Source organism: Clupea harengus, chromosome 22, assembly GCF_900700415.2.
Source record: "Clupea harengus chromosome 22, Ch_v2.0.2, whole genome shotgun sequence".
In the NCBI taxonomy this organism is placed as follows: Eukaryota; Metazoa; Chordata; class Actinopteri; order Clupeiformes; family Clupeidae; genus Clupea; species Clupea harengus.
The window spans coordinates 22,603,085-22,630,404 of NC_045173.1; the positions used below are offsets into that span (position 1 = coordinate 22,603,085).

The 27,320-nt window shown below is 43.6% G+C and overlaps 1 protein-coding gene across 8 annotated transcripts in view; it reads left to right on the forward strand.

The window, feature by feature from the left end:
* Positions 1-653: 653 nt before the first annotated feature.
* The window catches only part of clcn2a (chloride channel, voltage-sensitive 2a), a 41,338-nt gene continuing 14,671 nt past the window's right edge, over positions 654-27,320 (forward strand). For 4 of the 8 annotated variants that reach the window (XM_031559861.2, XM_042703010.1, XM_031559859.2 and 1 more), the window contains exons 1-6: positions 5,793-6,718; positions 19,154-19,307; positions 24,589-24,720; positions 25,156-25,284; positions 25,689-25,822; positions 26,265-26,342. In XM_031559861.2, coding sequence (XP_031415721.1) covers positions 6,668-6,718; positions 19,154-19,307; positions 24,589-24,720; positions 25,156-25,284; positions 25,689-25,822; positions 26,265-26,342 — 678 coding nt within the window. In that variant the 5' untranslated portion in view covers positions 5,793-6,667. Of the gene's footprint in view, positions 778-1,349; positions 1,423-5,792; positions 6,719-17,288; positions 17,430-19,153; positions 19,308-24,588; positions 24,721-25,155; positions 25,285-25,688; positions 25,823-26,264; positions 26,343-27,320 lie in introns of those variants that run through there. The other 4 variants (XM_031559863.1, XM_031559858.2, XM_031559864.2 and 1 more) reach the window with 4 other exon arrangements.

Genomic DNA, 27,320 nt, shown 5'->3' on the forward strand with positions numbered 1-27,320 from the left:
CTAAATCCCATCGACATTTTATTTGCCTTAGAATAGACCTTGCCCACCAACTGTTTTATCTCATTTAGGTCTGACCCTGCAGTCCCGTTAAGCCTTGCACATGTCATCAGGACAAACAGGTTCAAGTTTTGGTAGGCCTATGTCTTTTCAAAAGGCACTAGTTCACCCATGGCCCGGTAAACTGAGATGTTCTGCGCCCGAATAGCTACAATATGCAGTCATTTTTACCAGACACCTGTTGTATACCTTGTTGAGTAAGCTATCCGACACCATCCAGTTCTAACGTTACTAGACCACCGGCCAAGGTGAGCGCATACCGGTGGATAATAAGGCTCCCCACTATCTCATGAAATGTTATTCACTGGAAAAATGACAGCAACTCGCTATTCCAAGGATATTTGATCATAACACATATGTATGAAAGCATTCTAAGATTCAGGGGGTGGCCTGATTCCTCTCCAAAACATTTCTCACTTGGACATGCAAAGCTTACTGCTATACATATACATAATAATATGCATTCTACAATACATGTATTCACTAATAAGGGCGTAGGAAACGCCACTCCCACAAACGAATACATCGACAGTTGTGGCAGCACTGTCAATTCTCATCACTGACACAAGATCGCATTAGCATGCATAATACATGACCGTGGGCACTAGACGCGCATAGCCTATGTTATTTGTAACCAATCTCAACCAGCCTCAAGAATCAAAAAACGAACTGAAGCGGTTAAGCATCTATTAAGCATCTATTTGTGCATCAGAACATTAGGTATGAAGAGACATTGTGTGATCATCTAACATGCTTTGACATACACTGCGTTTGCATATCTCCTACTCTTCCGAAGGTCGTGTGAGCTAATTGAGACAAAATGCGCCACCGCATGTTGGTGAGATCAAGCGCGTCTGGAGTTTCTGTGGGGAGCTGGAGTGGACGAAGAACTAAAGGCTGTGACGGAACCCGCATTGCATCACAGAATCGTTGCTCAGCCACCACTCGAGCTTCGGGCAGTGTAGATTCGGTTCATTATTTCAGAGAAAGAGCAACATGCCTTAAGAAGGGGTGTTGCTGCTGTGTGGACCTGCTGTAGCATGTTGTTTTTTGCGCAGTTAAGCATTCGTTGCATTTTTGGGAACTTTTTGGTTTCAGTGAATAGACTAGATTTAGCAACGCAGGAGTCGAGTCATCAGCAACAGGGCGTCAGACATTCAACAATTAAGCTGAACGGAGTAACCTGTCTTTAGGACCCAGTCGGTTACAAGCAGTGTTAAAGTTCTCAGCCGTTACTAGCAGCTTGAAAGAATATGTGGAAATAATTTATGCCTCTTTCTCGCTAAATGGAGCCACGTAGGTGACGTTTGGATTGTTGCCTTTTGAGGAGATCTGAACCATTTAGGAATCCCAAGCCGGAGAAATGTGAGTAGCCTACATCGAGGAGCAAATTGCAACCTGTTTCTGCACCACACGTCTTTCAGACACTTAACGAGCGAGTTTTATTGCTGTCAGGTGCATGTAAGACAACGGTATTCGCAATTAGCCTAAATAAGCTATACATTTTATGTCACAAGGGTGCGCACTTGGTGATCCTGGTTGTCTTGGTTGCTCAAGGACATTATGATGCTCACGCGGGGATTCGAGTCTGCGCCAAAATTTCATCTGACTTGTCAACAATTAGACCTAAATTTCTATGGTTAGGAGTAATTTTATGGTTTCCGTCAATCTATTGAAAACAAACTTTGCAGAAAAGGCTAATGTACATATTGCAGTCACTAAATCCCCCCCCCCCAAGGACCTCTCAAAGTCTCGTCTACAGTGATATTTCACTATACACAAGAAAGCATAGAAACCTATAGACTAGCCTACTCTCCTTCAACGTGTGAGGCCACCATGAATCCATGTCAGAGTTGAAGGAGAATAGGCTAGTCTATAGGTTTCTATGCTTCCTTGTGTATAGTGAATTAGTTTAAAGGGAAGTTTAAAGATTGGAGAGGAAGCGAAATGGGTCAGTATGCTAGCGCTTTCGGCTCCAGAGCACCCAGTTTCACTGCCACGGTAAAGTAAAAGGTGTTGCATACCTCCTTTCCCTAGGATACCTCTGGCAGCTTGGATAAAGTGTAATTATTTGACCACTGACTCATTAGTTCAGCAAGACTTGATTTTAGTTCACACGGTATATCAGGGTACTGAATCACCTATATCCATTCCGGAGTAATGTAAGAACTGGTCCTAATGGCAGGTTACTGGATGGAAACATTCTAGATCAGTCTTTCTGGGATCTTGGGAAATATACCACAAGGAAAGCATGAAGCAGATGTACAGAATAAGCACAGAAATATATTTGTATTAATGAATGCTGTGTTTGATAAATGAACTGGTTCACAGGTTCATTCATAAAATTATTTAAGATCATAGCAATACAGTACATACACAAACAATATTTTCTGATAAGCACAATTATAATTGATGGAATGTAAAAATTTAAAATGGCCTGGCTGGTTTGTGTGAGAGAGTGCATCCAAACTGAAACTTTGTATGTGTGAGTGTGAAGGTCTTTGTGTAACAAACATACCTCATTGAAGTCAAGGCTCTTCCTGGTCCCTGAGCTGGCTCCAGACCTGTTACTATGCCACATGATGGCCTATCACAGGCTGCGGCTCTATAGGGAAATTAGTTTGACAGCCTGTTGAAGGCTTTGATACCCAAGGGAATTCTGTCTTTCATCCAGCATAGTGTGTAAGCAGCAGATGCCCAGAGGATGAGGGTGAAACAGACACTGAGAAGCACATGCAGCCTCCGCTTGCCTATATTTAGTATTTACTGTAGCACTATGTAATATTTATAATATTAATGGATGCTGTACTGCCCACTAGCCCTGTGTTTAAATATGTATGTTTTATCAGTGTAATTGAAACATATAAGAAGGTGGACCTGAACTGTGTTAAACTGCCTTAAACAAAGTCATGCCTTTGAATTTGGGATTCATCCATAGCTCCTATGTCCTCTTCACATAAAGGTATAGTTCACAATAAAATTCACTTTCTGGCATTGTGTACTTGTCGCCAGACCAATTGACCCCTGACTAGGTCTCTTGCTGTGAAATACAAATAGAGTTAGAAAGCATAGGAGCTATGGATGAATCCCAAATTCAAAGGCATGACTTTGTTTAAGGCAGTTAAACACAGTTCAGGTCCACCGTCTTATATGTTTCAATTACACTGATAAAACATACATCTTTAAACACAGGGCTAGTGGGCAGCACAGCATCCATTAATATTATAAATATTACATAGTGCTACAGACTTTTCCCCCGATGTTAATTTCTATTGCGTTGTGTTTCTTAACTGAGCTAAACTACACTGAAAATCAATGTAGAGTAATAAAGTGGTAAAAATGCTGATGGAGTAAAAACAATAATTTTTAAGTGTTGTTGAAGCAGGATCTTGAAAGTATTTATTGAGTTACAAAACAAATATAACTACATACAGTAAACTGTACAGTCCCTAGATTAAGTTCTGGAAACATCAGGCAGTCAAGAGCAGAGGTGACGCCCAGTCTCTCGTTAAGACCTTTCTCAAAGGCTGACCTTGAGTGTTCTCACAATTATACTATCACAAAGGCATAAATCATTTACCTAACAGTTGTGCTTAGCAGATACAAATTCAGAAACAAACCGTATTAGGAAGTGAGGAAAACAACAGTATGAGAGGTATGATGTTCAATTCTTAAAGGCCAGTTGCAAGACAAAATATCTAGCTATAGTCCGAGACTCTAGCCATACCCAGACGCCCAGCATGACCACTGACCCTACATCTAGAATTCTCTCTGACGGGCGCAGAATGTGCAAAGTACATTTTAAAGAGAGCACTTACCTAACAGGTCACAGTGGCAACTTTAACATAGAGCACCCTCTCATTGTACAAGCAGTTGTATTACACTTAAACCTGGATACTGAATTTAACTCCTTTATTGGAGACTCCTGTTATGAATTTGAGTGATTAAAGGGCAGTTAACTTAGAAACAGCTTTCATGGCATTATTTACTGACGTCATTTTACACCTACAGCTCCTGCATGAAAAAAACTGCAACATGGAACGAGGGATTATTACTAGGACTATAGGCAGCAAGGGAGATTGATGATTGTCTCCAAAAAGCTCCCCAAAATCATCAAACATCACAGAGGCGCTAGCAGGATACTCAGTTCGCCAAATAGTGTACACTACTCAAAATTCATACATTTTGTCCGGATGTCCAAATTGAAACAAATTTAGGGTTCTGGAATCATCTGGTAGCACAGTGGCTTCCTGTGTTGCAGGTCCCCTCCTCATGAACACATAATTCAACACCCCCACCATCCATCTCTGTAAATAAACACTATGGTAAAAAATAATGTGGTAAAGGAAGACCTTCCATAGGGTTGCAGCTTTGCCTTTTCCAGTCAAATGTAAATACACTGAAACCGTAACCATCATTATTAACGGGGAGTTAGATACATTTGTCCAAGAAGAACTAGCGCCCTCACATTCATCAGGACACTAACATTGAGCCACTAATTGATAACAATTGACCCAATACCTAACAATTGACCCAGGCCCTGGCGACCTTGAAGAGAAAGGGAAAATAATACTCCAGTCAGCTGTAGAGCCAGTGCTCTTCTGCCTGTGGAGCAATGGGTTGCTGCATTGCAAAGACAGAGCATTCTAGAACTGGATGACACACTGACTCTACCTATGCTGTCCAACTGACAGAAACCCCTTGAGAACTCAAGGCCAACATCCCTCCTATTTCCGACGTAGGATGGTTTGTACCAAGCCACTTAGGGGAGACCAGGGACAGTTGTAACACAGGGACAGTTGTAACTTGCTTCATTTCTCAGCTTGTGTCTGACGTATGTGATGGCATCAGCATGCTATATTCAGACTTTCAGCTTTCAGATGCGTTTTGTCAGGAACACAAGTAACAGGTGGTTGTGATCAGTGATTTCCAAACTAGATGGTAGTATAAGTATTAGCTGCATATAATGTGTTATATTTCAATTATCTCATCAAATATTAGGAGAGGATGGTGGGGGGGACAATTGTAACATGCATTACAATTGGTTGTGCCCAGCAAGCGTAGCTAGCAAGTGAAATAAGATAGCGACTTTTGCAGAAATGTGACACCCTTAGTTTGTAAGCAACTCTCTGGTATTTTCAAAACAAACGCTGTGCACTTTACAGCACAGACTACAACTTACAGAAAAACCGTTATTGTTGATTTGAATAATGCATGGTTGTTGCCATACATTGTTACTTTACTCCTTCAAACTGGCATGTTACAACACAGTATGGGAGAATCTTCATGATACCTCCAAAAACCAGATACACAGGATGTATCTTACTCCTAGAAAACGTCGTGTGATGAAAATCATCACATCTCCTAATTGTGACCTGGGTCTTTCTTACATATGTTTTTGGAAAGCCCTAATCATGTGTTTGCCTTTTGGAGACATATATGCTCCACTTTAAGTGATAGAAGTAAATGATGTATGAGTCTGAAGTATGATGGAGAGATCTGTGGGCCGTGTCCATGGAGCTAGTCAGAAAATGTTATGTGCATGGGACGCAGCTTACACTTTGGTTAAAGAAAGAGTCCAGCATTAATATATTTAACTGAATGTAATCACATCTGTACATTATATTGGTATACCTGTATTGGTTTTTTCTTTATAGAGGGAGAGAGATCAGGGACTCGGGTTGGTAAGGGGGTCGCCTTTGGGGTAGGGGGGTGATTGTTCTGCTTCTGTTTGGTATACGTTTTTTGTATTGATCTAAAATGTAAAACTCGTGCTATTTTTTGTATCTTTACCTATATAGTGTACCTGAATGAGTGAACAAAATATGTATGTTACAACTGTACCTGGTTTCCCCTATAACTTCAGGCTAAAGAGACTGACTTAATGCCTAACAGATCCTGATCAGATTTAATTTCATAATCCATATCTTGCCACAGTGAAGATGAGGCGTTTGTAAAGATCGGAGTGAAAAGTCAATGGATAGGCAAATGCAATCAGTTACCTGACATTTTTGAACATTTCTATGCAAATACATTGTACAGTGAGTCAAACTTGTTTACTTATTCTTTCAAATTCAGAGGGTTAATAGAAATACAGAAACACATGTCACATACACAGAAAAAACATCTATCTTGTCAACTGCTCTGATAATTTTAGACTATTATTTGAAGTAGTGCAGGGAGTTAAAGAAATAAGCAACAGCACGTTGGCGTTGATGATCCTTCACAGTCTGCTTCAAACAAATAGCTTACTCAGACTAATAGTGAGTCACGTAGTGTAGTGAGTCACCTTCCACTCTACAACTGAGGGCAAATATCACTGTGGTAACTCAAAGCGTATAGCTGCTGCCCAGCTAGAAAAATGGCAATCTAACATTCTGCTCAGCTCCGCCACCCCCACAAACCATGGGCTCTACCGACGAGCTACAAAATCATCCGTGGCATTTGATTCCTAGTACCTGTTACGCCAACAGTAAGTCTAAGCCCAAACTGTAACCATGTTATCGGATTGAAGTAAAATACACACGACGTACGCATGTAATGTACCGCTTTAGTCTAAAGTGCTAAATGTCATATTTAGCAGTCCGGCATTGACATAATCATCGAGGTTATGGTTCGGGAACCAGCTGAGCATCGTGTGCTACAATATCAGCAAACTTTGGTGAGTGTTCCGAAAAGAAGCGAGTAGAGCTACGTGACCAACTTACAGCGAATGATAGAATGATTCCAACTGTTTGTAGACATAATTTCATACACAGTGGCTCTGGAAAACGGTACGCATTGCATATTTGACGTGTTATTACAACGACTGTGCTGCCCACTCTTTCACGAGGCGTTGGGCTATTTAATTCAACAAGGGGATACATCTAAAGCTGCTTATTTGTTAGTAGATGTGCACTAAAGCCAATACCGCACTCAGTCGTGACCATTAGGTGCATTCAGTGAGAGAAGATATTTTACGATAGTTAGCCGAATGTAAAGCCTGGCGATATTAAAAAGGTGTATGAGGTTGTATTGCGTGCTATGGAGAAATAATTTTAAAAGAGTGAAATGAGAAAGACCTGTGTTAGTGGTTACTTTCATCACAAGCAAGTGAAAAGAGTATTAGCAGTGGTGGCACACACATACACTCCTGCACTACCACCCCTCCTTTTTTCCTTTGGTTCTCTACACATGGACTAAATGTGGAATCCTTTCTGAATATTAATGGACTCATGCACCAGTTTTTCCATTTCTGTCACTGTGGGATTGACAGCTGTACCCTGAAGCACTTCCCAGGAATATCTTCATAGACATACATGGAGAGTGAGATGGAGGGATTGGGGTGGAAATCTTAGGGGTTTCGACAATGCAATTCGATTTCGATCCCTAATGCTATTCAGCAATTACACAAAATCTGGCGCAATATATGATTGGATTTAAAACACTAACTTACAAAAGATATGTGTTTCAAATAACCAGAGATGTTTCTCATTGATGTACAAACACATTGTAGAGCCTGTCATTTTATTTTTAAGTTTAGTTAACAACACTCAATCCAATTTCTGAAAACAAAAAAAAGATACTCTGCTGTTCACAGTGCAACATGTGTCGGACATTAGAGACCCAGATGTGCTTGACATTGCTGAAATGTTATTTTTGGACCCAAGCCAGCAAAGCAGTCTGATAGTACCCTTTACACTCTGTACACTGAGGCTATTATTTTCCACGGTTTCTCAAAACAGTTACATTTGTTGAATGAGAAAACCTCGTCTCGATAGTGTGCTTGCTTTATGTGGATGATTTATTTGTATTATCCTATGAAAGACTTCATGGCCTTTCATGTGATTTGTTCTTGTGTGTAAGGCAGGTGTGCAGGGCCACTCACTTTACATATCAGTGTGTGTAATGCTGCAGTTTACATATCAGTGTGTGTAATGCTGCAGTTTACATATCAGTGTGTGTAATGCTGCAGTTCATATGTGAGCATTCTGGCTGTGTGTAGAGAATGGCCCAACAACAGGCAGAAATCAGGAAGTACCTGCATAATACAGCAAGACTGTTCACAGTGCAATGTGGATTTCAGTCTGGACATGAATGAGTGACATTTTTCTAGCCCCTGGTTTACCTTATTGGTGTGAAGATCAATAGATGTTATATATAAAATGGTGGCTGGTGTGTCTCCAGGCGTGCTGTCTCCAGGCGTGCTGTCTCCCTAAATCCTTCACTCTGACGGGGATCGATCAGCTTGCAGATCGATGGCCTTATCAATCACTCTGTGCTCTTCTACTTCATTACAGGGTGCCACTGAAAATCCTTTCCGTCATTTGTATGGAAGTCTGTACATTTGGCTGAATTGCTGTGTGTTTTTAGAGAGATTTTTATAACAACTTCTCTTTTACAATGTTTTGTTATTTCAGTTGTTAGATACACAGCTGAGGAATATATGACAATTATTTAAATATTTAAATTAGTTCAACACTCACGTTTACGTCTCTTGGATGCACATGGTCTTCAAAACACATGTTTTTCCAGCAATACAAGTCTTTTTGTAATATTCACCACGTTGAAGAATTCACGGCTTTAGCCCACAAACTCTCCAAATTTTCGAAGCAGCGCACAAATAAATGTGTGACTGCGCATGCAGTGCACTATAGGGTTTTGCTTCAGGTTGGTGTATAGGAAATCACAGATCAGAGTGATTTGACTGTGACTGGTTTTCAGTGTGGAGAGCCACTGTGAGGCTTTGTGTGCCTTATTTAGCCAATAAATCCACTCATGTCATTGACGTAAGTTGTAAATATGCAGATACAATGGAGAGTTGTCCGTGGTACTGAAATGAATCTGTGAAAATGCAGTACCTTCATTCAGTGGTACAGTATGGGTTGCTAAATGTTTCTGGTGTGTTCTGAAAATATGGTGAAAAACTGTTAAAATGTAAGTTATAGTACCTTTTTAACAGTTTCTGAAAAGGTACTGACACACGCTTAGATTTCTATACTCTATACTCTAAGTCTTCTAACCTTATGGCGAGGTCCACCTGCATCTATCTTGATCACCTCTGCAGTATAGATTTGTTTTGTGGTGAGGGTGGATGGAGACTTGGGCAAGCAACTAGATTAGTCACACTAAATAATACTATGCACATTTACAGTACACACATCCCTCGGGGCCTATGTTTGGGTGTCTGGAATGACATGTTGAATAATCATCACAGCAAAACATTGGCTTGAGTAAAGTAGTCACATTGGAGATGACACAGTAAGCATAGTAGTCATCACAAAGCACTTATGTTTATATTCTTTGACACTGACAATATTTGTAGAATTTGCGTTTTTCAAAAGGTGTGGGATCAATCGATTCAGGAATGTTTCAGGAGGTTTGTGATAGCACAGTTTCTGTGCTGATTGTATTTTTTCATTCTGTCATTTTGGTTATGGCAAGTCGTTAGCATATCATAAATTCTACTCGCTTGAGGGGGAGTTCTGTTTATGCTTGTTCACAGTGGAACTAGAACTAGACCATTTTTTACCACTTGTCAGTGAAACAAATGTTATGGAATGAAATTGAAAGCACTAAGCCCCTTGCCTCAGAGAAGTGCTCCAACTGAAGAACTGAGCTATTATAAGATTTTGTGCCGTAAAACATGATCAGTCTGTGTTACTACAATAGACCTCAAAAAAGTGTATTTCTGCAGTGTTTTCGTTAAACAGCACTAGAAATAAGTAATTGTAACTAGCATATGAGTACATTTCTCCCTTTCCACCTTTATGTAAGCTACTTTACCAGTGTCTCACAAGCTGACATTAAACTACAGTTCCTGTGGATGGGTTGTATGCATGTAAGGGGGTTGATGCGCACTGCAGTGAAGCAGATGTCAGGGTCAGCCCTTTTAGATTTAGGTGGCAAAGGCTGTTCCTGATGGAGCAGATGGCAGCTTAAGTCTGGATACCTGTATGAGTCATGAGTCATGCACGTGAACGGATGCACAATAAAGGGAAACATATTGAAATGCCAGGGTAAGCGTGTAAGTTCTCCCTTTCTTTCTTTCCTTCTCTCTCTCTCCCTCTCTCTCTCTGTGTTTATGAATCTTTTCTCTCTCTCTCTCTCTCTCTCTCTCTCTCTCTCTCTCTCTCTCTGTATGTGTGCAGGAACCTGTAAGTGTATTGAAGGGGATTGTGTTTTTTTTCCATGGCATTCAAATGACATTTGAAATCAAATATCTTCTCCAAGTATTACGACTGCCCTTTCTTAAACAAAATGACTCTGGATGTCTGCACAAGTACGCCAGCATTTTCTCCAAAGGAAAACAATCCTACCTGTCTGCACTGCACCTTTGTAGTGATGTACAGAGCGGAGCGCGGCCTGCGCTTGACCTTGTGGTTCTAAGTGTGTGCCATGAGGCTCGTGCAGGAACAGATGCCGGTCACAGTGTGCAGGTCTCCTCCATGACAGTGTGAGGCTACGTGGAAATTGTGACTGCAGCACGGATCAAAGCCTCTATCGGTGCGCTCAGGAGGAGTGTCCCGCTGGGTGACAGCAGCATATCCAAACATCATCAGTGGGGTATGGGCAGACCACAAGCAGACATTAAGGACCGATGCTAAGGACTGCTATTTATAAAGGGCTTACGTATTCTTAATGAAGGTGGGGTTCTCTCACTCATTCACTCACCATGCGTGAATGTAGGACCTGAGGGCAAAGTTGAAGGGTTCTCATCCATTACGGATCGAAAGCCATTATATTTTGGAGAGAAATAGTGAAGACAGTGCAAAAATGAACAGGTCTATTTGGCTGTCGTTCACTTAAATCTCACACCCAGCCCAGTAGATTGGAGAGCAGTTATTAGCGTAATTGGATGTGTGTTAATTTTTTTCCACTAAGCTGGAGAAGTTTGGATGATGCTTTTTGTGGGGACAAGGAAGGATCTACTGGGATGCTGACAGTAGTGCTTTGCTTTGTTGTCTATGGCTCTCATAAATGTTAATCCGATCTATCCTGCAGCAGGTGGAACCATTATATTTATTGATTCAGCTTTGACACACACAACCTTACACACACACACACACACACACACACAGGCTGATAAGTGACAAAGGCTTGGTCTTGGGAATGAAATTCTCACTTTAATGTGTAGTGCGTAATTAAATATTCATAGGCAGGCCTGACAGTGTTGTTTAAAGCCTTGGACGTTTAGCGGCAATGTGCATCTACTGTTGAATGCTGTCAGCTAAAGAAACACTCAGTTGTGTCAACTAGATTGTTTTTACTTGGGTTTGTAACTTCTGTGTAAACCTTTTGCTGAAGTGGAAACTATTCCTCGGCTGTAGACTGTTAAAGAAATATGGCACTTTTTCAGCAATTGTCAGTGTAATGGATGCAGTAGTGTTTGAGGATTCAATAGCGCAACTCTGAGACAGGGGTAAGTGCAATCAACAACTTTTACTAATAGAGTTCGGTACACGGGTAGGCAGTCCATAAACAAGCAAACAGATTTCACACAGAACAGAAATAATAATGACAACACAGGGGAAACATAATTTAGGGAACAGGACGGGACTTGACAGTCAGAGAATGTGGTTTATCATGTGCCTCAATCAACGTTTTGGCCCAGATCACAAAGTTTTGGCTCAGATCACATCTCCCCACATGCCTCTGATTGTCTTTCATTGCTGTTTGCAAAAAAGGAAAGCGGTTTTGAAAGGCCACATTTACACTCCAGGTTTCCACTACCATTCATTTTCACTTGCCCACACATGAAAGTTTACACCGCAGTTTACAAAGCAAAGGCTAATAAAAAATCAAATCAGCTTCTTTTACAAGAAAGAAAAATTGTTCTTTTTAGGTTACAACACAGATTTAGAACATCCACAGTATTTGTAATGAATCAAGTGTCTTTCTGAACTGTCAAACAGAAGAAACCCTTAAAGTAAATACTGACAGTAGGCCTACGGGTTCCAAATTAAAATATAGGGCGGACCTACAGAGTAGTATAGTATAGTAGTATAGTTCAAATATGCTGTTTGAATGTTGTATAAGTGATAGTCCGTAGCCAAACTTGCTTTGTTAATAAACAGATGTTACTCACACTTCACACTGAAACTTCAATTAAAATGCCACAAACATATTTCAGTCAGGGCCTTGTGTTTTATCCACACACAATCATCCCAGTTATCAAAGTCCCACTTTTTCATTACATTAGTAGGCAAGCAATACTAACAGGTTAGCTAACCAACTTTAATCTTAGCTAACTGGATCTGTGTAGACGTTAGCAGTGTTGGTCTTGCTTAATTAAATTTGACGTGGAGTCCTTGGATTTTACAGTATTTTCACCGCGGGGAGCTATAAGGTGCACTGCACTGTTATGTTCTTCCCACTTTCAGCTTTTAGGACAAAATAGTGTCGATATTTCTAGCCAGGGAAAGCATTTTCTGAACTTGAGGTCATCATATGGACTTGTTGTTTTATTTGTTGTCTTCTCGTGACGTGTTGTCAAGTGCGCATGTGGATGATAGTATAATGTTCTGCATGTTAAAATCTATTTTAAATGTGTAATCCTGTTAGTAGTCCTGATAGGTGAAAATTCACCCTAGTTACCTCAGGACTCCGGAGCTGCATATAAGTATATTTATTAGACAAACAACAATTGCAATCGGGCTCACTCCCAGCACAAGGCTGAAAGTGAAGCAATGATAAACACATCGCACAAGGTTTTTATAGACAGAAGTTTAGCGTTCAGTAGGGATAACCACGTGGTGGATTTCTGACGCTCGAGGAAAGGATGATTTTTGCACAAGATTAGAAGAAGCACAGTTCGTCCCTTCTTATCACTTCTGGTCTAAACATGCTCTTGTACATATGCAGACTAAGTGGCACCTAATCATCTTAGTTACACACACGCACACAGAAACACAGAAAAGCCATGTTCCTGCTTTCATAAGCACATGATTCATACAAGGAATATATTAATACAAGGCACTTGATTCATATATTCTTAAGTAACAGTGTTTGGAAATGATCTCCATGAAGTCCCAATTTTTGCTAAAAGTATCTGTAATCTAAATGTTTATTTTTTTTCTGTAACTGTACCGGAATACAGTTACCTTTTTTTGTATCCTAATTACGTAACGCCATTCGATGTATTCCGTTACTCCCCAAGCCTGGTGGGCATCCAGTGAGTGATCTCGGCACACTGATGGTCAGTAAACATCCCACAACACTGACCTGCTGCAGCCCCCATCATCATTTTGAATCCCACAGTTTTCTTTTTGCTGCGCATTCAACCTTCTTTTCACCTTCTATGTCATCGGCTTGTCTCGTTCTGTGTGTCTTGGTATCCCTTTCCACTCTTGTCAGTCTTTGACTTTCTATTCGTGTGCACCATTTGTGTTCATTAGTGTGCTGGGATCTGTGGCTAAGTGAGCGCCTGTGACCGGACGGACAGAGAATATCTGCTGGTGTCCAGCGTGAGCCAACCAGGTGCCAGTAACACACCCCACTCCAACAATCCGAAATCTGTCACCGACCCATTTCCACATTTGCCCTCATGCTGGCCGTTGTGCTGCCAGAGAGGAGAGGAGCAGTTGCTCATCTCTTGTCCAGCTGTGCAGCAGAGGGAGCAGGAGACCCCTCCCTCCCAATCCTCCCTCGGCCTGACCTGAGCCTGCATTCCTCCCCAGTGTCGCACTGCTGTGAGTGGAAGCTGTCTGCCGCTCGTTAGGGTGTTAAGGTCTTCTCCAGTGCAAGTGCCGCTGAAGGGGCGCGCTTTTAAAGACTCGTTTCTATTGATCCTGTAAGCCCTGCCGTGAGGGATCTGTTAAAGGAAGCCACACTAACTTTCGATCTCTTTGAGCGAGCACAGCTTGGTGCAATTAGGGCTTTCATTATCAGCAAGTACGCCACAGTAGCCTTTTAATAGCACGTGTTACATTCCTATTAATTCGATTTCTTAAATGGAATCTCTGAGGGTGATTTATGTCCAGTTGAGGGAGAGGCAGAGGCTTGTTATGCTGGAGGTGAGCCTAGTCTAACGCAATTAAAGATGCATTATCAAACAGCCTGCTGCGCTTGTCTACTCATGGTAAATGCTGTAATCCTGGCGGTCAGATTGCTAAATGTGATCGCAGGATGATTGATATCGGCTGTGCGTGAAACAGTGGAGCCTCTGAGGCTAAAAATAGACAGCGCAGAGATGTGGTGCTTTTTATACTGGCCCTTTGTGGTGCTCGCCAGGCTTTTTAAAATGATCGCTGACAGCACATTTCGACTGCTTGTGAATCCACCGCCAGCGAGGTAGTGGCGTTGTGCTTCCATGAGGAGGGAAGGCAGGTGGGGGGAGGGGGTACTCTGCTTGCATTTGAATGCAGGTGTGAAATGGGCGATGTGAGTGGCTGAGATGGGGGGGCAGATACATGAAATGGGGCAGACGGTGAGGATAAGGGACGGGCGATCAGTCAGGGTATCTTTGCTTTCGCTGCAAGCTGCACCTGCTCAGGCGAGCGGAGAGAGGGAGTCTGGCGGAATCGTGACGCTCATCTCAATGTGCCGCGGTGGTGCCAGGGCCGCAGATTACAGGGACCAGTGTTTACCACACAGAAGAAGAGGGAGAAAGAGGAGGGGATTGGTCGAGAGAGAGGGGGGATAGGGAGAGAGAGGGGGGGGTGGGGTGGTAAAGAGAGAGGTAGGTCAAGAGAGAGAGGGGTTAGGTAAAGAGGGGAGAAAAATAGAGAGGGAGAGAGACATGGATTAGGGAGAGATTTTGATAAAGAGACATTTGGAGAGAGAGTGTGGGTTGAGGCAGTGGGAGAGAGAGAGCTAGATGGAGACAGATGGAGTGTGATAGAGAAATGGACAGAGGGAGAATGAAAAGCCTAAAAAACTGAAGAGAGACTGAGAGAAAGAGAATACCCAGTGGATCTTCAAAGCACTGCATTCTACCCTCAGTCTCTCCACAGCACTGAAAGCACCTGTGTGGGAGCTGCCGCCTCAGGCTCCTGTGGCAGGGCAGAGGGAAATGGAAGAGAGACAAGGGGAGGAGTGATAGGAGGATAGAAAACTGAAAGGTAGTACAGTAATTGACAGAAATACGCAAACAACTTAGAGCTGCCTTTGCATAACAGAGAAAAAGAAAGCAAGGGAGGGGAGGTAGGGGGTAGTGTGCAGGGCTGGGGGAGGGGGGGTATGATTACAGTTCAGTGTAATTCCCCCACCCTTCGTCAGATTAATTGATAACTCAGATTCTCTCCTCTCCTCTCCTCCCTTCCCTTCTGCCCCCTCCCCCTCTCTTTTCCTATCTTTCTCCCCAGCTGTCCCCAAGCACATGCGCCCACTTGAGCTGAGGTTCTGCTCAAGGTTTCTTCCTGTTCAAAGGGGAATTTCCCTTGCCCCTGTTGCCTTAGGCTATGTCCACACAGAAACGCTGGGGTGGAGTGGTTGAACCCACTGTAAAGATGTAATGGAGCATGCGCATAAAATGACAGAAGACAGAAGTCGAGATCCAACTAGCAATCTTCCGATTGCTGAACGACTTCTCTACCACCTGAAATCAGTGTTACCACAGCACTCAAACAGGACTAGTTAAAATCGCGCACTTCGCCATAACCCTCGTTTGTGTTAAGTTACCGTTTTGAAATTTTCGTCTATAATAAAAATCTTTTCACGTCAGATTTGCTCATATAGGCTATTGCTGGCACGGTTTTGAACAATGGTCTGATGCAAATAGATTAGACAGTGATAGATTAATGTGTGGCTTGTTAATGTCATCCCTTTCCTAACCAGCTTCTTTACAACATCGATTTAGATAGATAGATAGTTAAACTTGTATTAATCCCGTTAGGGATTTTTTTAGCAGGAGAGCTGCTAAAACAGGCTGTCACTCGATGCGCCATGGCAACCAATTCAGACATTAAATAATGCCGGTCGTGGTCTCAAAAATTACGTCCAACTGGCTAAGTAAGACCACGAAAAACTATCCATATGTAGGAAGAGCAGCACACTATCCCAATACAAACAACTAAGCACAGTAGACAAATGTAAGTCACGAAAACGTTGCGAAAAGAGGGGGGAAAAGTAGAAAAACGGAGAGCTGCTAAAACAGGCTGCTACTCGCGTCGGCGCCACGTCATATACATTTAGTTTATGTTGTTGCTGTTATGAAGTAACGCAGTGGGGTTAATAAGGGTTCAGGCTGAGGTTGCGAGGCTTTCACATGCGGCAATTGCGTCAAAGTGTGCGGATCGGGCGTCCACACAAACATGGATTCACTAGCGGGTTCGAATCTACCCACTTTGGAGACCGGATTCAAAAGGTTGCGGATTCAGTCACCCAATCCGCCGGGTTCGTGTGGACGCGAGGCCAATCCGGCAACATTTCTTTCCGGATTCAGGCAATCCAGGCTCCGTGTGGACGTGCCCTTAGTGCTTGCGCTGAGGGGTTCAGGCTCTGGGCTCTGTAAGGCACCTTGTGACAATTTTAATTGTAATTGGTGCTATGTAAATAATATTAAATTAAATTAAATTGAATTGAATAACACAGTATAGAGGTTATTCATACCAAATATGTAAAAGAGAATGTATATAGTTCAGTTAGTTCAGTAATTCAGTGAGAGGTCCAGTGAGAGGAGGTGTGGTCTGAAAATTACTGAAAAATTTCACCGATTTGCTTGGTAGGTGAAATGGTGTATGGGACTCCTCACTTTGTTTCTTCCTAATTATCTTGTTTGTTTCCCTTCTCTACTTTAGTCAGTGGCCTGGCGGATGTCATGTGTATGTAGTGCTTCGGTATACATGATGAGAGTCAGTTTATGTGACAACAAGAATGCTTACAGTTAATTAGCCTTATCAGCAAAAAATCGAAATCCGCTTGCTATGCTAATTTTGTTTATTTTTTCTTCCTAATTATCTTGTTAGTTTCCTTTCTCTATTTTAGTCAGTGGCCTGGCGGATGTCATGTGTATGTAGTGCTTCGGTATACATGACGAGAGTCAGTTTCTGTGATCTCAAGAATGCTTTCAGTTAATTAGCCTTATCAGCAAAAAATCTAAATCCGCTTGCTATGCTAATTTTGTCACTTATCATTACCTATCAGAATGCCTTTAATATGCAGTTGTTTGGTTTGCACATTTCAGCATCTGTTGCGCATACTGTTGCAGACTAATTCACAAATTTGTCAAGTGCTATTCATCAGTAGTAACATAACACCACCTGCTGTGTTATTTCAAAGTGATTTAATGTGTTCTCTTTCCCTTTGGGCAGGAGATGAACCTTCGTTCTCAGTATAGCTACTCTGAGGGTGGTCAACTGTGTATGATCGGCATTGTTGTGTCAGTTCCACTTCACCTAACACTGAGGCTACAGAAATAGACTTCAGAATTTTGCTGGTGTGCGTGTAACAAGGTATACCTTCAAGGTTTACAACAAGGCCTATATGCACACAAACATACAAACCCCAAAAATAGTTCTGGAGACTTTAGGAAGTCATGGATTGCTTGAAAGTTCCTCAACACTCTGATCAACTTATATCAAAATATTAGGGCTGTGAAATGATTACAATTTTTAATCAGATTAATCACAGGTTTCTGTGGATTAATCATGATTAATCACATATTACCAATTTTCTCGGTATATTTTTGTGAGAACAAAAAGATTTATGACAAAGGACGGATATATACATTTAACACGTTTTCTTTTTTTATTAATAAAAAAAAACAATGGTGCTGCAACTCAGCAGTTCTTTAGCAGTTGGTATGGTTGAAAAAAACATTTTTCTTTTCTTTTTAAATCAAACAGAAATGATTTGGGCTTCTTAGCCATTGTTTGTATAGGATGTTTGAACATGTTTCTCTTTTTTGTCAAACAACCATTAACCACACCATGACACAATCTAATGCCTCTAAATGCCCTTTTACAGTAGTCTAGCCGCGGCTATCATATTACGTGCACTGCCTATAGTGGTCGTTTTGTCTTCAATTGCCCAGTTTGGAACTGTTGTGCACATGCCTCTGCAAAGTGGCGCTCTTCTGTTTAAATGCACGTTAGTGTAAACGACTTTAACTTCCATTCGTCGGTGATTAGATGTGCAGTTACACCCAGGTAGTTAACGTTACTCACAGAAGTCCAGTGATCCCCTGTCAGCACCTGATGTTTCGTAGCAGCCAAGTCATTTTACTTTTTTTTCTTTTCAGCTTCATACAGCTCGTGGATTTTTGTGATTATTGTGTGTCTTCGCGGTGCTTTGATGCTCGAGTCCCCCGTTGCCACTCGCAAAACTTCGGTGAACCCCACGTCCTCAACATTATGAATCGGTTTACAGCTTTTTGCAATCCATTTTGCAACTGTGCTAGTCAACTTTGCACAGGCAGACTTAATGAGGGGCCTACGTTGTTCAGTGAGGGTGGTTTGGCGCATTCCACTTTAACTCCCCTCGCCGACCAATGCATGCATAGCGTTGAGGTGGTACTTAAGGCTGATATTGCTATGGTGAAACGATAACGTCTTCCCGCAGAGTGCATATCACTTTGGTTTTATTGAATGTTCCATCTTTTTTTTTTTTTAAACACGAACTTCCCATTACAGCGGCGAGCCGGCGACTAATGCAGATTGGGCGGAATTGTGGGTATATTGGAAGCTCATTTTGCGCATGCGTTAAATGCGTTAAAAAAAATTAACTAATTAATCCTGTAATTTAATCATAACGCGTTAACGCGTTATTTTTCACAGCTCTACAAAATATAAGTGGACATTTTTTTTTGTTTTGTTACATTTTGTTTATAAACATTTCTAGGGGTGCCAATAATTATTTCTTAATGAGGGACATTCTTTCTCTGAATATATTTGCTTCAATTAAAGGTTGGACTTTAAGCTAATTCACCAAAAGGTGAATTTTTAATATATTCCTTCACTGGGCAGGTTAATTATGTGTCTCACTGATGGGAAAGTGTCACTTTATATTTTTCATTGTGTCTTTAAGGAACTTAATTGTAGGCGTATTGCTGTACTGACACTGACCTCAAGCATAACACAGGGTGTTATCATTCCAGTCACTCCAAGAGAAAAGAGATGGAAAAAACAGTGTATGTGATTTCTTCATGGTTAGCTCTTCTGTTTCCTGTCTCCCTCAGATGTATGGGAGATATACCCAGGAGCTGGGGGCCTATGCTAAAGAGGAGGCGGCTCGCCTGCGGGAGGATGCCGGCCTGCGCCGCTCCGCCAGTGTGCGCGGCCAGACCCCGGAACCACTCGAGTACGAGAAGGACCCCTGCACCAAATGCCAGGGTAAGCAGCACAGAAGGCTGAGCCTACGAGCACAGGCGGCGTCTGGCTAACACCTAACTCTCAGTGTGGTGATGAGAGGGAAGGAGGGGGGGGGGGGTGGCTGTGCCAAATGTTAGGGTAAGCAGACTGCCCACCCCCACAACCCCATGTTATACACCTAAGCCCAGTCCCTAGGCTGCAACCCTCTTTGACACCCCAAAACCACCACATGGGGAGAGAGCAGGACCAACTAAAGATGCATTTCTGCAAGAAAATGCAAAGTGTGATTGCTCAACAGTAGCAGACCCATGCCTAGCAAATGACAGGTTATACAGCCCCAATGCTGATTATATTTTATATTTAGATATAATTTAATTATGAGTATACAGCACTCTTTAAGATTAATAAAACAGTATTCAAAATAAGTTTACAGTCATTTATTGTGTGCAATAAGTTACGTAACTTCCCCAATCAAGGACACTCTTCTGCTGTATTTTTTAAATGAACGAAGAAACCACTAACACAGATGATATGACTACGTACATAGCAGCCGACTTGCTGGCGTTGTTTTCTGCGATTCAGAATTGTCATAATCCCTCTTATGGCAAGTTTCCACTATCACAGCTATTGTTATAAGACATGCGCTCGAGGCTTCAATATCTAATTTAAATGGTTCGGGAACGTTTTTGATAACCAACCAGATATGTAAACATAACACTGACATTGGGTGAAGTATAGACTGCTGTTAATGTTATCTTTGGCAGCATGACTTATGACTTTATGGCTATATTATTAGTTTTACTTGTGTTGTTGCAAGTAAACTTGTTTGGACGAATTTCAGGTGTACCAACAGTAGCTTCAGTAAAGCTGAGGTTACGTGTAATATTATTCATAACATTGATATTTATCAGGTTTGGATTAAAAGATGCTCTTTTTTTGCAAAACCGAGACAGAGAGGGAGTTGATACAGAAGGATGTGGCAGAGTGGGAGAGATAGGGAGGACGGTATCAGGGTGGGGAAAGCCCCTGTGGCAGGATCAGGGTAAAGGGTCCCACTGTGCAGAGGACTGCAGGGGAGCGGAGCTTATCTCGTCTGTGGCAGGGTGCATCAACACTAGAAACAGCGCTGGGTTGTGTCTGTCGGAAGTGAAAACTCAAAAATGTCTTCATTGCCCCTCAAGCAGCTTCCTTGGTAGCGAGGAAGGTGCCTGACCGAAACATCTGTTCATCAAACACCTTTTCTCACCCTGCTCTTGTCACTTTTGCATTTGTGATGAAGCATGAATAAATGATGTTTTTTTGTTTACATCTCAGCTTGGAGTGCTTGTTCAAAGTCAACTTCGGTGCCACACAGAGACTTCCAGCATTCTGGTACCAGACTCTAAGCAAAGTTTCAGTGACACTTTAACCAGAATCAAATACTGCTGACAAAGCGCTTCAACGCAGCCATTCAGTATTGATACAATTATGGAATGTGCTTCATTTCAACTCTAGTAGAGGCGGTAAAAAGAAGGAATTTAAAACAGTTAAACTTTTCAGTTTTTGTGTGGTGTGATGCCGTTGATCCTGTGCTGATCAATGGGAGGTGCATGTGCTAGTGCACCCAATATGCGATCCGGTGCTCGGAGCGTCAGGCTTGTGATGTAATGGCTCCCATGAATACACACACTGAGCAGTCAGTCTAGAATCAGCCCTCTCACTTCACTCCCAGTAGATGAGATTAGGAGAAGCGCAGAGGGACTGTTCATCCTAGATCTGGTGGAAAAGTGGCTCCTCTCAAATGGATGGTCCATGTGTGTGTGTGCTTTAAAAGACACATTTCGTCCCAAGATGAACAAAGCCTCTTTTTTTTTGTAGATGTACAGCTGTAAGGCTGGAAGGAGCTTCTGGAAACCTTCTCCTGGCTGTGTCGTTTCCGACAGCACTTTGGGCCTCTGCGCAGCTTCAAATGAATTGACATGCAGACCCATGCAGACTGAATGGTTTAGCTGCTTGTTGATATACTGCCTCCTGCTGTTCCCATCGAGTTACTGCATACTTGTAACCAGACAACAGATGATTGACTATCTCTGATGTGAACTTGGATTTGTTCAGTCAGTTGATGGCTCATGTTGGTTTGCAAAAGCCACATGCCAATATTCTCTTACATGCAAATAAGTTGTGATGATATCAAGTTTGAAAAGAGCCTGAGGCTTGGTATCAAAGGAAGGGTTATAATGATGTGGCTCTGCTATCATGTTCATTCATGTTCAGAGGATCTACTTTCTGCCTGTCAATGTAGTTCTTATAATACTCCAGCAGAGTGCATAATCAGCCTAAAGTGTTCAGCAGAAAGGTTTATACAGAGAAATTTAAAATGTACAGATGCCACATAAACTGTGTGTTTTATGTTTGTATGTGAAAGAAAAACGAGCTCTGTGATTGTGTCTTCTGCTTTGTGTACAGGAAAGGGAAGGACATGTGTAGGTGTGTGTGTGTGTGGAAAGAGAGGGCATATGTCAGAACACGTGTGTGTGGTGACTGAACAAGCGCCAAGTGGAGATAGCTTCCGCTTGAGGGTGTGTGAGTGTGATGGTGTGTGTGTGTGTGTGTGTGTGTGTGTGTGGAGTGTGCTTGTGTGTGTGTGTGTGTTTCTTTGTGTGCATGTTTTTTCTCAAAATCCAATCATAACATCTTCAAAATTTAAATCAAATCTAATCGTTTTATTAGAATTTTCCCAAAATTGGAATATAAGGATTGTGTGCAGCCCTTCTGCCTCCTTTCTCTGGTCAGTGGGGTTCCTCCTGTTGCCTCATGGACACGGCCGTCTTTGCCTGACGCGGAACAGAGAGAGTTGCGCGTCTGTGTTTTCCGTTGAGCTTGCCTTTCCGTTTCAGAGGCGTCACATTAAACCTCCAAGGATCCCACTGTTCTCTCCACTACTGTGACAGTGTCTACAAATCCTGTCAGCTCTGCTCGCTGGCTACCCACCTGCACTGGAGGAAAAATTGTCAAGTTCTGCATTGCCAACGTTTCCTATCCTCCCGTTTTCTTTATCTTTAGGTTTTTTCTTTCTGTCTGACTTCTTCTTCCCTCTCCTTTTTCCATTTTTTTGGCCTCACACCACTAAATATTGCTTCTTTATACTTTTTTTCTTTGCCTTCCGTTTACCTAGAGGCAATTACCTGTGAAAAACCTCTATGGAGACCATACATTCACAAGCACACTCCCACACACTCACAGAGACACACACACACTCCCACACACTCACAGAGACACACACACTCCCACACACTCACACACACTCACAGAGACACACACACACACACACTCACAGAGACACACACACACACACACAGGGCGGAGAGGCTAGTGACGGGCTATATCAACAACGTGCCATTAATTTCCCCTGGCTAACTTAATAACGCGACTCCTCAGTCCCCGCCTCTGCCCGCATTAATAACGATTTTGCTTGAGTGGTGTGGGGGGAGAGAGGCGGGTTCATGGCCGCGGCTCAGACCCGCTCGGCTTGGCTCGGCTCGGCTCGGCTCGGCTCGGCTCGGCTCGGCTCAGCCCCGCTCGGCTCGGCTCAGCTGGCGCGCACCACACAGGCACTAGCTGACTCTAACTCTGACAAGTGCTGGAAGGTCTGGCATGAGGAGCCTGACAGTAGCTGTCATCTCGAGCCTCCTCGCGCCTCCCACATAAACCCGCCTCCTCCTCACATACCCAGCCAGGCCGGCTTATAAATAGATGCCATTCTGCCATACATGTGTGTTTGTGTGTGTGTGTGTGTGTGCGAGTGTGTGTGTGTGTGTGTGTGTGTGTGCAGGGCTTGTTAGTTGTACGTTGCTACATTATGCATGCAGCCTCCCATAGGGGTGTCAGACGCTGATGCTCACAGCACCGACCTCCTCCTCCTCCTCCTTCTCTCCTCCATGTCTGACTTTACAGAGATGAGGGTAACACCTTTACTCCTAAGATGACACCTGTAGGGTATATTTAATTCTGTGTGTGTGTGACTGTGGAGGCGTCTCTAGGGTTTGTGAGAGAGTGTGTGTGTGTGTGTGTGGGCTTGAAGTGGATGTACGCAGCTCTCTCCCCTCTAACTTTTGACAGAAGGGGTTGACACCCGAGGCGACACCATGCTGTGTGCTTATCAGTGTCATTGAACCCCCCAAATGTGCTTAAGAATGCGTGGCGAAGCCCACACTGACAGGAGCTCTTGCTTAGGTGTTACTGGCGCATTAGACTCTTAAGCGCTGCTGCTGTGTCGGCCGTGCACGTCACAAACTTTCCCCTCTGAGCACTGCTGTTGCCTTTACGGGGCAGATAAGTGCTGCTGCTGCTGCAGTGAGCATCACATAAGACACACACACACACACACACACACACACAGATTCAGAGAAGAGGGGAGATCTGTTTTGTTCTTCTCTGAGTAGGGCTAGTGAAATGCAAATATGTTCTTCAAATACATACCTCTCCTACCAGAGTAGAAGTGAAAACTGAGGCCCTTGACGAGCGTAGCAGAGACTCTCTTTCTGTGATGAAATGTGGTGCTGAGTGTGGCCACGGGCACAGATAGCCGTGTGTTAGATCTCAATCCCCACAGTCTGGAGTGCGAGAGCATGGCTTCTTTAGTTGCTCCCTGTGAAAAGGAGCGAGTACTTGGTTTTGGCGGCGGGGTTGAGTTTATTTTGGTCTGGAGACATCTGTCGCCGCCTGCTGCGGTCAGGCTGGCGTGCCCAGCAGCCTGGGGGCTCGGTGGGCAGAGAGCCTCGTTGCCAACCCCCCCCACCCTCCTCACCGAGGTTCCACCTCTGCTCCATATTTCATTAGTCTCTCGTCTTGTGAAAGCTGTCATGCAGATGTTCCTCCCTTGCTCTGTAAATCATCACTCATTCGCTTTAAATTTGCTCACACTCTATTTCCCTCTTTCTTTGTGTTGTGTGTGTTTCATCCTGCTTAAAGGCCTCCCTTTGCTCCATCATCCCCTACTTTTCTGTGATTCTTGCAATGGTTTGAGTTCTTTATCTGGTGTGTTAAAGGGTCTGATCTCGGAGAACATGATGTATAATGCACCAAGCTCTCTCTCTCTCTCTCTCTTTGCCCTGTCCTCCCCTCCCCTCACTCCCTGTCAATCCCGTCACACTGTCAGTGGGGCTGCAGGTGGCGGTTCAAGCCACTCCAGCCACTGAAATCATGCGAGGGCTTCGGAGAGAGAGAGAGAGAGAGAGAGAGAGGCTGTGGAAAAGGGGGGGGGGGGGGGGGAGCAGGGAGGGTGCGGGCTTTGACCTTGGGACTCTCCGTGTGTCTTTTGCAGACGGCGCCACACGTTGTCGGAAGTTCCTGATCTCGCGGGTGGGAGAGGACTGGATCTTCCTCATCCTGCTCGGCCTGCTGATGGCGCTGGTGAGCTGGGTCATGGACTACACCATCGCCTTCTGCCAACAGGGTGAGCACAGAGCGGATGGTGGGGTCGCAGAGGTGACTGTCTGCCAACTTGCCCATATTGCCCACATATCAGATATAATTGATTGAGGCAGATCTTCCTGAATTGCAAGAGTAAGTTTTTTGGTGCAGAAGAGCTTAAAACAAACACAAAAAGCAGAATAATAATTTTAAAAAAGTCAAAAAGAAAAGTTCATCTCACAAATGCGGCAACACACCTTCAGATTTGTTTCCGGCCAGAACAGCAATTACAGATTGTCAGTGCGCCGATGGTGTGCTCAGCCCTTTGCCCTGCTGTTCTTTATACTTTATTTGTCCCCTCACTGTCCTGTTCTCTGGCTTGTGGCAAGTGGGAAGCTTTGGCTGCTGTGTTGCAATGCAGCGAAGTGCAGCTGTCTGAGCCGTGGTGCTGGCGGTGCGGTCTGCTTTGTCTCCGCAGCCCAGAAGTGGATGTACGCGGGACTGGATAGCAACATGCTGCTGCAGTACCTGGCGTGGGTGACGTACCCCGTGGTCCTCATCACTTTCTCAGCAGGCTTCACGCAGATCCTGGCCCCGCAGGCAGTGGGTGAGAGTGTGCTGCAGACACGGACAGACTTGCGTGTAACCTACTCTCCCTCAGGCTCTTCTTCTCTCTCTCTCTCTCTCTCTCTCTCTCTCTCTCTCCCTCAGGCTCTTCTTATCTCTCTCTCTCTCTCTCTCTCTCTCTCTCTCTCTCTCTCTACCTCTCTCTCTCTCTCTCTCTCTCTCTACCTCTCTCTTTCTCTCTTTCCCCTATTTTCCACAACCTCTGTGTCACTCTGACTTTTTTGGTTTACAAGTTATGTGCACACACCCACACAAACACACACACACACACACACACACACACACACACACACACACACACACACACACACACACACACACATATACTGGACTGGATGCATAATCTCTCCTTGCGGACTGTTACTTGTTACCTGGCACCCACAGGTTCAGGGATCCCAGAGATGAAGACCATCCTGAGAGGTGTGGTGCTGAAAGAATATTTAACCTTTAAAACCTTTGTGGCCAAAGTCATCGGTCTCACCTGTGCCCTGGGCAGTGGCATGCCACTGGGGAAGGAGGTGAGAGACCCTTTATCATGCAAACGTGGACTACACAAGTGTAAAGATAGGACTTCTGTGTCGTGTGAGGGTATGATGTTCTGGGCCTCAATTCATAAATTCATACCTTTTTTGTGGGCCCTCTTCCGCCTCTGGGCCCCTTGAATAATCCCCTCTTTCCAGCTCTCTTAGCAGAACTGGTAATATATACAGTAAGTGTGCGAAAAACCTACCTGCAGTCATTTTGACAGCAGTACAAGTGGAGGTTAAATGCAACAGAATCTAAAGCAATGGCGAGGGAGTAAATGAGTGCCGACTATGAGCAGTTGAGTTCACTAATAGTTTAATTATCTGGTTGTATGGCTCTCCTTGCATGTCAACTTCTTTCTTTTTTTTCTCTCTCTGTCTCTCTCTCTCTTTCTCACACTCTTTTCTCCTTTGCTCTCTTTCTTTCCTTTCAAAGGGACCATTTGTTCATGTTGCCAGCTTGTGTGCAGCTCTCCTGAGCAAGTTTATGGCCTTATTTGGAGGCATCTATATGGTAAGAGACACTTTCATAAGGAGTAGAGCAAGAGCAAACCCCACCATTCCCTCCAGTCCAAACCCCACCATTCCCTCCAGTCCAAACCCCACCATTCCCTCCAGTCCAAACCCCTCAGTTCCTGGTGACCTTCCCATGCTGGCCTCATCCTCCGCACTCACACCTCTCACATGTGTCGCACCTGATCCATCCCGTCTCACTGATCTTTCCACCACAAATGAAGAAACTGATTAGGGAAGTGGATGAAAAGGCTCAAACTGAAATGTTGACTAGAGAGTGAGATGTCCTGCACCTGTCAGCTGAGCTTGAGTGAGTTAGAGGTGGGACAGGCAGGTTCGGTCAGTGGACGCCATCACCCAGTAATTGATGTCAGTTATCTTGACTGGCTAATCAGCTTGTTCCCTGGACCGAGAAGTAATACTGATGTGCGAAGTTAGTGCGCAGACTGCAGAGTGCACGTGGCAGGACCTTTACTTTACAAACCTCAGGCTCAGGTTTACATACAGTACTTCATGTTTGCTTCTCTGAGCCCATTTCTGCTGAGCTGCTTCCACATGTAGGGGAGATTGGATTAGATATCTGACATCAGGAAAGCCTGGCTTGAACGCAGCCCAGAGGTATTGATCAGACTGATTGCAGTCTGATAACTGAGGCCAGCTCCAGAGCTGTTTTTAGGAGGCATTTGTGTCAGATGCTGAAAAGATGTAAATGTATCCATTACTCCAAAATCTGCACATGCCATTCCAAACTCATTACAGAAATGATATAGATGTGGAAACTGCAGCAGTAAATACCCCCTTAGTTGTAAACATAGCATGTCTACAGTTTGAACAGTTATATCTTGCTAGGTAAGAAAATACGTGCAACGTGCCTGGATAATGAAAGACTTTCTGTGGTCCCTGCCATTGTGACAGGAGGCTGAAGTATAGGCCACCCCTGACTTGTGAATAATACAGGACCAGCAGTACAGGATGCAGT